Genomic DNA, 12,457 nt, shown 5'->3' with positions numbered 1-12,457 from the left:
CTTGGGGGCTCTCTCAGCAGTTCTCAGAGAGAGAGAGAGAGAGAGAGAGAGAGACTTCTGGCTCTCACTGCCCTGCTCTGCTGTTACCTTGGGGGTGCCCTGGTGGTAAAGTGGCAGGGAGGTGAGCAGGTGCCATCCTTCCGGGAAATCTTAGCGCTGCCAGGGACCCGTGTCTCGAAGCTTGAGCCCCACAGCTGGCTGCTGACTCACTGGAAGCGGTTGCTACGATTGTACTTCCTTGCCACTGGAGGAAATGGAGAGACAGGGTTGCGTGACCACCCCAGGTTGCACAGGCAGTAGGTGGCACGCTGGACTTACATCTTCTGGCCTACCCTGCTTGGGTCTCCCCAGCACTGTGCTGCCTTGGCCTGGAGGGTGCTCGATGTTTCAGATAATCAGTGGTATATGGGGGGGAGGGGGTAAGCCTTTGGCGTAGTGGCTAAGCCACCTGTTCAGAGCACCTGTGTTCCATCCCCACCTGCAGCTCCTGACTCCAGCCTCATGCTGGCGCACACCCTGGGAGGCAGCTGTGACGGCTCAGGTGGCGAGGTCCCTGCTGCCCAGTGGGACCCAGATTGGGTTCTTGGGCTGCTGGCTTTGGTCCAGCCCAGCCTTGACCACTGTGGGCATCTGGGTAGTGAAACAGTGGATGAAAACTCTGTTTCTTTCTCTCCCCCTCCCCCGTCTCTCTAATGAACACATTTAAAAATGTTTTAATATGTAAGGAAATGCAGAAAGGGCCCCAAGGACCTGTGACCAGCCCCAGCCTCCGCCTTCCCTGTGCCGGGCACAGCAGGGACCAGGTTCTTTCTCTGTGGTTTTCTGTGGGGCCCCCACTTGGCTGCTGGGTGGCCTGCTGGTTTTAAAACTTAGCCCGCAGGTTCTTTCAAGAAGTGGAACTGAATCCCCAGGCCCTGTAGCGTGGGCTGGGCTCAGTGACTCTCTACCAGCAGATCACACGAAGCAGAGTGATGACGTGTGCCTGGGGCCCGGGCCAACAAAGGCATGGCGGGCAGCTTCTTGCTCGGTCTGGGGAAGCCACTGCCATGGAATGAGAGGCCACGGGTTTGGTCTGGGGGAGCCACTGCTGTGGAATGAGAGGCCATGGTTCTGAGAGAGGAAGGAGGCCTCTTGCCGGCAGCTGCATATATGAGCTGGGATGGCCCTCGGGTGCCTGCAGGCCTGCAGACTGCTGGAGATGGTGGGCCCATGAGAACCGGGGCCAGAGCCCCCAGCCGAGTGTCTGAGTTCTTCTCCCGAACAAGCATTTGTTGTCTGAGTCTCTAAGCAGTAGGGGGTTTCTTAGGCAGCAGGCGGCAGCGGCACGGGTGCAGCATCATGGCCGGTAACCTGTGGCGAAGCTGCCCGGTATCAGACTGAATTCGGGGAGCAGCCTTTCGTTTGGACAGAGAAGCAACTCTGGGTTCATCCCCCGGGCTTCTGCTCTCCCAAAGCTTTTGGAACAAGAGGGGGTATTTCTGAAGCTGATGTTGCTCACGTCCACCTTGTTCTTCAAGGTCCCTGCACAGCCTCTGTCTTCTCCCTTCACCTGCTGCGCTGGGTTGAATGGACTCGTTCTTCTGCCATCCTAGGGCTGAGAACAGCTTGGATTTCACACAGCTGTTGCTTAGCAATAGGAAGGGACCTAGGGGCCCTGCTCGCTCCTGCAAACTGAGCGGCACCTCTCGCGTCACTGTCGTCTGTCTGCAGGGTCCAGCGCTGTGTTGTGGTCACCCTTTTAAGGGACAGCTGCAGCCGGCCTGCGTGTCACCTTGTGCTTCCCCTGGCAGGTGGGAGGGGCGCGGTGTGGGACCCCGTGTGGGAAAGCCTGTCCGTTGACATTAGCACATGTTCAGAAGTCTGTGACAAAGCTGGGAAGAAGTTGCTAAGTTCCTCACTGGGAGAAAAGCCAACAGTTTGTGTTTGCTGTATACTCTGTGAGTCTGGGTCTGAAAACTTGGCTGTTGCTATGCTGTGATGAGAAACTGGGGAGGAGGCTGCAAAGAGGCGGGAATTCCAGAAACTGGAGGGAGGAGGTGGCGGGGACATGCAGGCACCACGGCCTCCCTACTCAGATGGGTCAGCTGCCAGGAACTGGCAAGCACAGGATCTAAACGTGATTGTCCACCAGGAAGGTGGGTACCAGGACCCCAGAGTCTCCGCCGGAATCGACAGCATCCGCCTTTCCCACCCTGGGGTCTCAGTGTGTGCTCCTGGCTGCCTTGTTTGATAGGTTGCAGGGGTCGGGCTGTCCGTCCTGTGCTACACCGGGCACAGTGGAGAGAGGAGCCCACGGCAGCTGGCACCCTGTGCAGGATGGATGGGAATAACACCCATGATCTGGCCGCCAGCTCCAGCGCACGGATGGCAGACAGCATCCTTGCCAGACTGGAAAGCCAGGAGAAGCTGACACATGAGCAGAGTGGTTCGTGCACAGCCTGAGAGCAGAGGCTGACGTGGCGTCCACGCCAATCACCCGCTCTTGCTGTCACGCAGCTCTTGCATGCACACGTGTGTTTTCCAGCTTGAGGCAGTTTGCTGTGTGGACCCACAGGTCACTCTTTACAGGTGCATGGCCCCTGGGTAATGACCCAGTCCAAGGCGTTTGGAGCGATGCGGGCGGTGTCTGTCTTGCTGGCCGCGACCTCCCCTGGTGCAGCACAACAGTGACACAATAAGTGTTGGACGATCTAGGTGGAGGCACAGTGTGCTTCTCTGGGCTTGAGATTCAGGAGCCATAAACCTGCAGAAAACCCACAGACAGACTAGTGAAAAACAGGCTAAGTGAGGCAGAGTCGGACAGCAGTCCTGGGATGTGTGTGTGCATGTGTGTATGTGCATGTGTGCTGTGTGCGTGTCCATGCGTGTGCGTGCCTGAGATCAGTGCCACAGAGGGCCACGGGGGAACAAAGCCCTCCTCCTTCAGCGGTCAGACGTCAGCTGCACAGTCCGAGGCCAGGCGGCCTGTGGTGCGTCCCACTGAGTGGCATCCGTGCGTTTGCCCCTTGCCTGCGTCCTGCCCACACTTGAGAGGCTTCTCTTTGTGTTTCCTTCTCATTCTCAAGCTCCTGCCCCAATTCACACTTACTTAAGAACTAACTTAAGTAGAGCGTCTTGCAGCGATTCCCTGCCAAAGCTGTTGTCTCACTTCCAGTGGGTTGGGTGTAGAACAGGCCGCGAGGAGCGGGCTGAATGCAGGTGGTCCCTGCAAAGCCTGGCCTCTCTGCTCCCATCCTCCCGTCGCTGCCCACAGCGGCAAATGTCAGCAGGTGATGCTGGCCTTCCCTGTGTCCGGCCTTAGGCAGACCCGATGCCGGGCCTTTCCCTTGTACACGGCCTGACCTTTGCAGTCGCAAAGCCTGTTCCTAAGCAGTAGTGTGTCTGTCACAGCCAGCCTGGGAAGACTGTCGCATGAGCCATAGAGAGAGCTTGTGTGTCCCCTGGTAGGCAAAGCGCCAGGCCCAGCAGGAGGTGGTGTTGTCAAGGGCACACTGGACCCCGAGGCCAGTGCTGTGGTTTACTCTGGAGCCAAGTGCCTGGATCCTGGCAGGGTCGGTGGAGACACTGATGGGGGCACACCTCCTACCCAGGGATCCCTCTGGCTGACCTGCTTCAGTGTGAGTCAGCCTCCCTGGCCAGATTCAGTTCCTGCCCGCACGGAGGAAGGCGCAGGGCTGGATCTTTGTGGGTCTCACCATTCGGGTCCCGTGTCCCAGCAGGGCTCAGGGCTTTCTGCGGATGGACACACATGAAAGCCGTCATAGGGATTTGCACCTGTTTCTTTATTTCATAAACGTCCTTCAGGTAAGCCTAAGACAGAAGTTGCGTTGCTAGCAGGAGAATCCTCCCACCTGCCGGCCAGGTGAGACTTCTTTGCTTCGTCCTTTTAAAATCCACCTGCCCTGCGTGGCTTTGGACCGCGTGCTGCACACCCAGCATCTTGTCTCTGTGACCCAGAGATGCAGCCCCTCGTTCTCCAAGGCCATCGACTCTGCCCGTTGCGATTCCACTCAGCACACGACAGCCCCTTGAGAACAGTCGCTGGTTCCTGGTGCTGCACTCTGGCGCCCACAGGCTGCCCATGGTGAGGTTTGAAAATCTCTGTGGGAAGCGACTCACGTGGAGGACGTGGTTAGGAAGCCCCTGGGCTCCGGGGCTGCCGGTCCAGTCCTGAGAGTTTCCACCTGTGTTCTTTTTGATCGAGGGAGGGCGAGAGGCTCTGGCGGGGGGAGGGAAGTGACAGCCAACGGGGGCGTCAGGGTGGAGGTGGCCACCAGAGCGCGTTGAGCGGTCAGGGGAGCCCACGTGTGAGCTCCACAGCTCACAGAGCTCGGTGACCCCGGGGCAGCCTCTCCCAGTCTCTGTCCTGTCGCTCAAGCGAGGTTAATGACTGCGGCAGACTGTGCCTGTGTCCTCGCGAGGCCTGAGCAGGGAGCCGTCTCCGTGGTGCACTGCTCCCTGCACTCCTGTTGGCTGCCTCCCCCTGTTTCAGAACAGACCAGGGTGGGGGCGTGCTCGTCGCTGCCTCTCCCGCCCCTGTCATCCCCACAGACCAGAGCGCTGAATGGACACAAAGGCATGTCCCACCTCCCGTGAATTCCCTCCCTCTCCTCCTGACTCACTGTGTGCCCCTGGGAGTGTGCATGCCTGAGTTTGCACACATATGTGCTTGTGCACGTGTGAGTGTGCAGGCATGGGAGTGCATGTGTGAGTGCAGGCATGTGGTTGTGCACGGGTGTGTGTATACACAAGTACACACACATACATTCATACTCCATCCCTCACTGACTGGTACTTGGGCAAGAATTTGCAGAATAACTGCAAAGAAAGAGTGTGATTGTGCATCATTACCCCGTGGTCCGTAATTTCTAGGCACAGTCGAGAGACCTCAAGTTCCCTTTGTTAAACGAAGCAGTGGTCCATGGTGATTTCCCCACAGTGGACTCTGGGAAGACAGGTGACTGAGGAGGGAGGAGATGGAGGCTGTAGCTTCCCGCAGCATCAGGGTAGGAGACACGCCCCTGCGGGACCACCTAGGGAGGGAAGAGTCCCAGGTGTGTGGTGCACGCACTTTTATGGGCTATATTTAGGACTTGGTGAAAAAAGCAATGAGGACGATTAAGTTGTCCTGAGGCCTTGAAATCCTAAGCTAATAATACACGAATGACCTCAGCTCGCAATTAGCTAAGTGTCGTGTGCCGCTGGAGTCTAAGTAGGAACATCCAGGAGCAGGCATCAGGGTACGGCAGCCCCTCCCGGGAGTGCGGCCTGGGCCCACAACGCTGCTGTTCCCGAGCTCCCCCTGCGGGCCGCCTGCGCCTGCTGATGTATGCCTCACATTGCCCTGCAGAGGGCTTGAGGGCACCCCCCAATCCGCCAACCCCGGGCTCTGCCACACATCAGCAGGCATTGTCTGGTCCCCAAGGGGACCAGGTTTGTGCTTCTCGGAGAAATCGGTGTATTAATAAAAGTGCTCACACCTTCCATCCTGAGAGTGCCGCACACCTAGGGAGCCAGGTGGGGCCCTGGCCCAGGGCTAGCGTTCAAGCAGTGGCTGTAACTTCAGCAGACGGGGGCCCTGCTTGGAGCCCCACGTTCTGGACTAAGTTCTCACCAATAACTTCAGTATAGATCTTGCAGAAGTATGGCCTTCCATATCTGAAGAGAGAAAAGGCTGTCCGAGTTTACAAGTTGTTTTTTTTCCTTTAATATAGGTGGGTTGTTAGGTGTTGTGGGTGGGGTTCTAATTCCTTCTCGTGGATTCTGAGAAACCTTATCTACTCCAGGTGAAGATTCTTCGATGCAATATTTGCTAATATTCTTAAATGGTGAAAAATAATATAGAATGATATTGTAAGGAATTGGCCCATTCTTCATGGACACAATGATAAAATTGAAGAACGCTGTGAAAATCACCCATTTGCGGACTCCTGAAATCAACCACAGGCACGCACAGACAGAGCCTTTTGTTCAAGGACGAGTACCAAAGGCATCTGAGTGGGAGGCCGCCCTCCGCCCGGCCTAGGGACAGCTCAGTTCCGCCAGGCCTGGGTGGCCCTCTCACCCCCCGGCCGTCTTCTAAGGACGGCTTCAGACCGCCCCGCTGTCAAAGAACCGTGCTCAGGTTCACAGAGTCTCTGCTGGGGTCTCATTTCCTTCCTCTTCTTTGGAGGGTCAGTGGCAGGAAGCTGAGGGTGGGAAGGATGAGTGGAGGCGATGGAGCTCTCCGGAGGCAGGCTGCGGCACAGACAGTGGGAGGACTCTCCAGGCTCGGACGTGTGCACGTGCTGCCGGCGTGCCCAGGCTGCCTCGCCACCGGCTCTCATCCACTGCTGCATCTCAGAGTGGGCCGGGGCCTGGGCACTTGGCATCGGCAGTTGCTGGCTGTTCCGGTACAGTTTGGTTTCAGGGAACACGTTGGCTGTGTCCTTGGGAAGAGATTTATGACAGAGAATTAGGGCTGCTGGAAGGAGCGTGCTCCAGGCTGGCTTCTAGGAATCACTTCTAGAGTGTCACACGTTGGCCGCCCAGGGGGCTTCTGCCTCTGCTGTGGGCACGGGCGACACAGGACAGCCCTGCTCCAAGTGTCCAGGCCTCCAGAAGACCTCAAAGACCAGGAAACTACTGCCTCTTGATGCCACGCCGGGTGCTGTGGCCACAGCAGGAGCCCGGATCTCCGCGACCCCACCTGCAGCTACCTCCATCTGCGTCTCCACCTCCCTCCGGCCCCCTGCTCTACCCCTCTTTGTGCACTCTGGGAAATGCGAGTGTTGGCTTTGGAGCCCAGGGCACTTGACCCACATTCACTCCTTTACCCCCCACAGCAGCCTCATGGGGTTACATGGGCTTTGCACCCACAAGGCCAGCAGGTGCCACACGCATTAACTGTGGGCAGCGTGACAACAGTCACAGGTTCCAAGTTCCCAGTGCCAGGTGTGTAATAACTCTGAGTAAATCGTATTATTGTCTTCTGTAAAGCGAGGGTAACTCTGACTTACAGGGTCTTTGTAGTCTTTGTAGCCCCTCGCATAGGTAAGCAGTGAATGTTGTAAGCTTTCACCTGTTAACAACCGTAGCTTTCGACTCCCACAAAAGGGGTGCTTTCCTTGTAGGATATTCCCTAGCCAGGGGGCTCCCACCTCGGAGGAGGGAGCCAGGGCTGCTGGCTTGGCTTCGAGAGGGGAGCACAGAGGCCATCTTCAATCCCCAGGGCTTTTCGTGCTGTCTGCCACCTGTGTGTCCCCTCCTAGGGCTAGCAAAGCTGGAGCCCTTCACAGTCTCCCCCAGGGCCTCAAGGCCAAGACGCCAGTCCACTTTTATTTTTTATAGATTTATTTGTTTATTTGAAAGAGTTACAGAAACAGAGAGAGAGAGAGATCTTCCATCTCTGTTTGACTCCCCAAGTGGCCAGAACAGCTAGGGCTGAACCAGGCTGAAGCCAGGAGCCAGGAGGCTCCTGTGTCTCCCACACAGGTTGCACTTGAGCCATCTCCTACTGCTCTCCCAGGCCATTTGCAGAGAGCTGCATGGGAAGTGGGGCTGCCAGACTTGAAGCGGCGCCCATATGGGATGCCGGCATTGCAGGTGGTAACTTTACCTGCTGTGTCACAGCACCGGCCCTGCGAGTTCACTTTTGCAATTTATTTTACCGGTCAAAATGACTCCTATTCACTATGGTATTGAGGTCTCTGCCCTGTGAATTTGACCAGGTTTGATTTAAAAATAAATAAATAAATAAAGAGAAGCCAAGTCCATCCTCATGACGTTTAGCAATCAGTAATACTCGTTGATCCATATTTATATTAACTGAGCACTTCGACTTGGCTTGGGAGTAAATATTGTGTGCAGCAATTCAGTAAACTGTTGAATCATTTTGGGGGAAGCTAATAGGAAATCCCGAAAAAGTTTGTGATTTTGTGAAAGGACTTTCTCTGGCCTGAGGAGCAGTGCAGTAAGGCAGGGTGGCAGGCATCCGTGCATGGAGGACAGAAGTTCTCCAGCCCTGCACCTGCCCCTGTCTGAGCCCTCCGTGGCTAAATTGAAAGGATCTGCAGTACCTCCATCTGTGGGTCCCGACCCTGGGGAGGGTGGGCTGGGAGGAGCAGCATCGCGAATACCACAGAGGAGCTTTGGGAAGCTGCTGACCCAGAAATGCCAAGGTTGTCTGATAAACGGAGCAGTCCACACAGGTGTCTTAGCCCCGGTGAGAATGTGAACCAGACGGCCTGGATTTCATTCACTTACTTGTATTGTTTCACAGATGTATTTATTTAGTTGAAAGTCAAGGTTATAGAGAGAGGAAGAAACAGAGAGAAAGGTCTTCCACCTGCTGGTTCACTCCCCAAGTGGCTGCAACAGCCAGAGCTGAGCCGATCTGAAGCCAAGAGCCAGGAGTTTCTTCCAAGTTGCTTCTGTGGGCACAGGGGCCCAAACACTTGGGCCATCTTCTACTGCTTCCCAGGCCATAGCAGGGTTAGATCAGAAGAGGAGCAGCTGGGACTTGAACTGGTGCCCATATGGGATGCCAGCGCTGCAGGTGGAGGCTTAGCCTGCTGCACCACAGCGCTAGCCATGGAATTCACATTTTTTAAAAAGTTATTTTTAATTAACAAGTAATTGAATATGTTATATATCGGTGGAGTACAATGAAATACTATGTGTTTACATTTCACATGATTGAATCAAAGTACAAATTTATTGTCCAACATGCTTTTTTGTGGTGAAAACATTTATGATCTCTTCTTTCAGTAATTGTGAAACACACTCTGAACTTCTATATGATCCTGCTGTTTGATCTGTGGGTACACCGTAAATTATTTATGTCATCTGGGAGCCAAAACCTGGGCTCATCCATGTGCAAATACTGAAAACATGACTGGGGGTATAGTCGCCCCCGTTAAAATTCCTCCCTAGCCTTAGATTACAGAAGAAGAAGGTGGAGTGGGCGGTGTCACCAGGGCAGCTCTCTCTCTCTCTGAGTGGTGGCCATTAGTACGTGTGGGACCCCACACGGCTGCACCTGCCGTGGGCGGGTCGGCTCACTGTGATGGTGTCTGGGGGAAGCGGACGGCACACAAAGCCTCACGCTCTCTTGCTGGGAGGTCATTTGTGAGTGTCATTCGGCGACGTCCTGGACCTGCCGACCTCCGCCAGGTCCCTGGGGGAGACCGTTTGCTACAACACACACCAGGTGCGTTTCTTCTCCCTCAGGTTTTAACAACACCGAGAGAACCTGCGACAAAGAGTTCATCATTCGGAGAACGGCCACCAACCGGGTCCTGAACGTCCTCCGGCACTGGGTCTCCAAGCACGCGCAGGTACCGCAGGGCTCTGGGGTCACCGGCCATGGGACTTCCGGTCTGAAACACTGATGTTGGAGAGCAGGAAGGGGAGCTGCCCCGGCACACCCAGGCGTGTGGCCAACATCGCCCACTGCAGGTGGGGTGGTGGAACAGGGACCCTGCCTCCCTCGTGCTCCCGGGCAGAGGCGCCCACCACAATGGGGCCTTGCCGGGGATGCTCCGCCTGGTGCCTCCCCGGGCTGCGCCCTGTATGGGGTGAGCTCTCTCCCCGCAGCAGGTGGTCCACAGAGGTAAACAGCAGGCGCCCCCTGAGGTAAGCAGCACCTGGTACAGCAGCACTGAGCTCTGGTCAGGGAGTGCTTCCTCCCCTTGCCACGGGCTGTCCTGGCTGGTTTGCTTCCATGCCTACCTGGGTGTCTGCCCACGCTAGGGCTAGCGCCATCCCCGGGTACAGAACAGAGCCAGGCCCCCTCGCCCTGTGGGCCCCGTGCCCGCACAGCGCCTCTCTCAGCCCTGGGTAGCAGTGGACACATTGCAGGCTGGCTCCCTGCCGGGAGAGGTTTGGAGCAAGAACCGGCCATGTGGGTCTCAGCACCACGTGGACTGTGGACGAGCTGAGGAGTGTCAGACACGCTGAGAGCGGGCAGCCTGTGGGTATGGCTCTCCAGGGGCTGGCCAGCTCGGCCATGCGGTCTTGGTCATGACAGCACGTCCGGCAGGGTCGCCATGGGGGCAGGCTCTGAGGTCCCCCAAGCAACAGGATTTACTGATTGGAAGGAGTGGACGTGGAGCTACCCCACCCGTGAGCCAGCAGACTTTCTTACACACCCAGTAACATAGAAGCAGTGAACGTGGCTCGCTCAGAGAGGGTGTGAGAAGTCCATCCTCACGCTGGACTGTACCTAAAAGTGACCACGTGTGCTGCGAGTGCAGGCGCTGTCCCAAGGCCGGGATGTGGCGGGGCCTCCTGCCCTCAGCCCACGCTGCCTCAGTGGGTAGAGCGCCGCACTGAGGTCTCCTCCTGCCCCCATCTGGCTCCCGGGGCCTCCAGTGGTGTGGGAAGAGCAGCACAGCTGTGGTGGGCGGTGACCATTGGGTGTCTGGTGGGGGGGTGGGTTCTGATGTCCTGGAATGACCTCATCCCAGACACATGCATCCCTCTGCAGGTCACCTCCCTTACGCGTCCCCTGGCCGGCACCTGCTCGGGGGTGTGTCTGCTGGCTTCAGTGCCCAGCGTCCTGCTTTGCCTGTAGTGGCTCGCTGCTGGCCCTCTGCTAGGTGTTTGGCCCCCATGGAGGACTTGCCTTGAGCAAGTGGAAGCAGGCTCTTGGGAGTGAGCTGGTAAACAGCTCGGGTCCTGCTTCCAGCTGCTGGCGCTGGAGGCCACAGCGTGTGCCTGCTGCGTGCTGCACCAACTGTGGCCACAGCCTGAGCCGTGTCACTTCCAAGGGGGTGTGCCTGTGGCCCCTGACTCCGTGGACCCCAGGCAAGCTGACCACTGTGGTGCTGGAAGAAGTGGCAGTGCATCTTGGCGCCTTTCCCAGGGCCATCTGAAGCTCTCGGCTCTGCTCAGGCACCGTCTGGCCATAGGAAGGATGCTGCACTACGGGGCTGACCCTGGGTCGTGACCCCGCCGATGCCAGCAGCCGGCATGGTCAGGCGTGGGAGAGCCCGGTGCACGGGTAACGGAGAGATTAATGGTCAGTGTCTCATCTGACCTGCCCACCAGGGTGCATGCTGTGATGTGAGGGGCTTGGACAGGACCAGGATGTGGGTCTGTCCCCAGAAAATCAGGAGAGCGCATGTGTTTCTCTCTCATTTCTCATCAAAAATGACTAGAGTGATCAGCCACTACCAGGACATGTAATCACAAGATGTAGAAAGTAGAAGGACGGGCGTGGTCTCCAGAGATACAGCGTTTTGCCAGGGGTCACCCCCACCTTGCATGTGGTGCGAGATGGCATTTCTTCCCCTGGGACCCTGCTAGCCTGCTCTTCAGTAGACACTGGGGGGGTGGGGGGGCAGGGCTGTGATGCCTCACTGATTCTCGTTCTGATCACCTTCTCGAGGTCCCACATCCTGGGACCCTGCTAGCTTGCTCTTCCGTAGACACTGGGGGGGGGGGGGGGGGGCTGTGACGCCTCACTGCTTCTCGTTCTGACCACCTTCTCGGGGTCCCACATCCTGGCTGGGTTCTGCTTCTGTGCTCCATCCTCGCACCCATTGGTGGCGTCTCAGGTTGAACCTGCAGCCCCCTCCCCACCCGCCCGTGCCCCTGTCCATGCTGGGTTCCCCCACACCTCCACCTGCAGCCGGCAGCAGCCCAGGGCCCAGGGCCCCATGTTCTCCTTCCAGCTCTGCCACCGTGTCTGCCGAGGGGACCGGCCCCCTCACCTCGCTTCCCTGGCTCTGAGGGGTCCTACTCCTCTTTCAGACCGAGAACGGCCGTCCACACATCAGCTCCCGGCGCACGGGAAATGACGTTAGCAGACGGCACAGAAGGGAAGCGTATGTCCAAGCCCCTTGCAGGGGGTTTGTGCCCAGGGCAGTGCTTGGGACTGGGGTCCAGCACAGTGGTCTCTGCTCGCAGGGACTGGTCCCTGGAGGCGGAGCCAGCGGGTGGCTGCACCACGGAAGTCTTGGTGCCAGGTACCTTGATGCCGTGTAATGGCTGCCTGTGACTAAGAAGTCACCAGGGTACAGGCCCTACACCCAGAACCCACTGCACCTGCCTTGCTCTGAGCCAGGGGGCTGGCCGGGGTCTCCAGGACAGTACCTGCCTGTGTTAGGGCCCTGGGGAGAAAAGCAAACCCCTCATGTAACTCCGGAGCAGGTGGTGGCGCCTGCCCCGTGGAGAACCAGCCGTCATGCGGTCATCCCATGGAGTTTGAGCCTGGGCCTGCAGCCCGGCCGGGGCTAACAGATGACGGTGCACAAGTGGGTGTGGTGTGGTGGCTCCGGACATTCCCAAATGCAAGTTCACCCAGTTCTCCCCGCCATGTTGTTTTGTCCGAGGACAGAGCCCTCTCTCTCACTTTTTATGAGTTGGCAGTTGCTTGGCAAAAACACCAGGCCCCGTGTCGAACTGGAGCATGCAGCTCACTTTTAGTGTGCGCTCCACACCCAAAGCAGAGGTGCGCCAGGACGAGCAGAGC

The 12,457-nt window shown here is 57.4% G+C and overlaps 1 protein-coding gene across 2 annotated transcripts in view; it reads left to right on the top strand.

Moving 5' to 3' along the window:
- RASGRF2 (Ras protein specific guanine nucleotide releasing factor 2) overlaps positions 1 to 12,457 on the top strand; it is a 194,714-nt gene that overhangs the window by 152,422 nt on the left and 29,835 nt on the right. For both annotated transcript variants that reach the window (XM_062211995.1, XM_062211994.1), the window contains exon 18: positions 9,211 to 9,317. In XM_062211995.1, the coding sequence (XP_062067979.1) occupies positions 9,211 to 9,317 (107 nt within the window). The remainder of the gene's footprint in view (positions 1 to 9,210; positions 9,318 to 12,457) is intronic.

This window comes from Lepus europaeus, chromosome 15, assembly GCF_033115175.1.
Source record: "Lepus europaeus isolate LE1 chromosome 15, mLepTim1.pri, whole genome shotgun sequence".
In the NCBI taxonomy this organism is placed as follows: Eukaryota; Metazoa; Chordata; class Mammalia; order Lagomorpha; family Leporidae; genus Lepus; species Lepus europaeus.
This window is presented reverse-complemented; position numbering and strand designations above follow the sequence as displayed.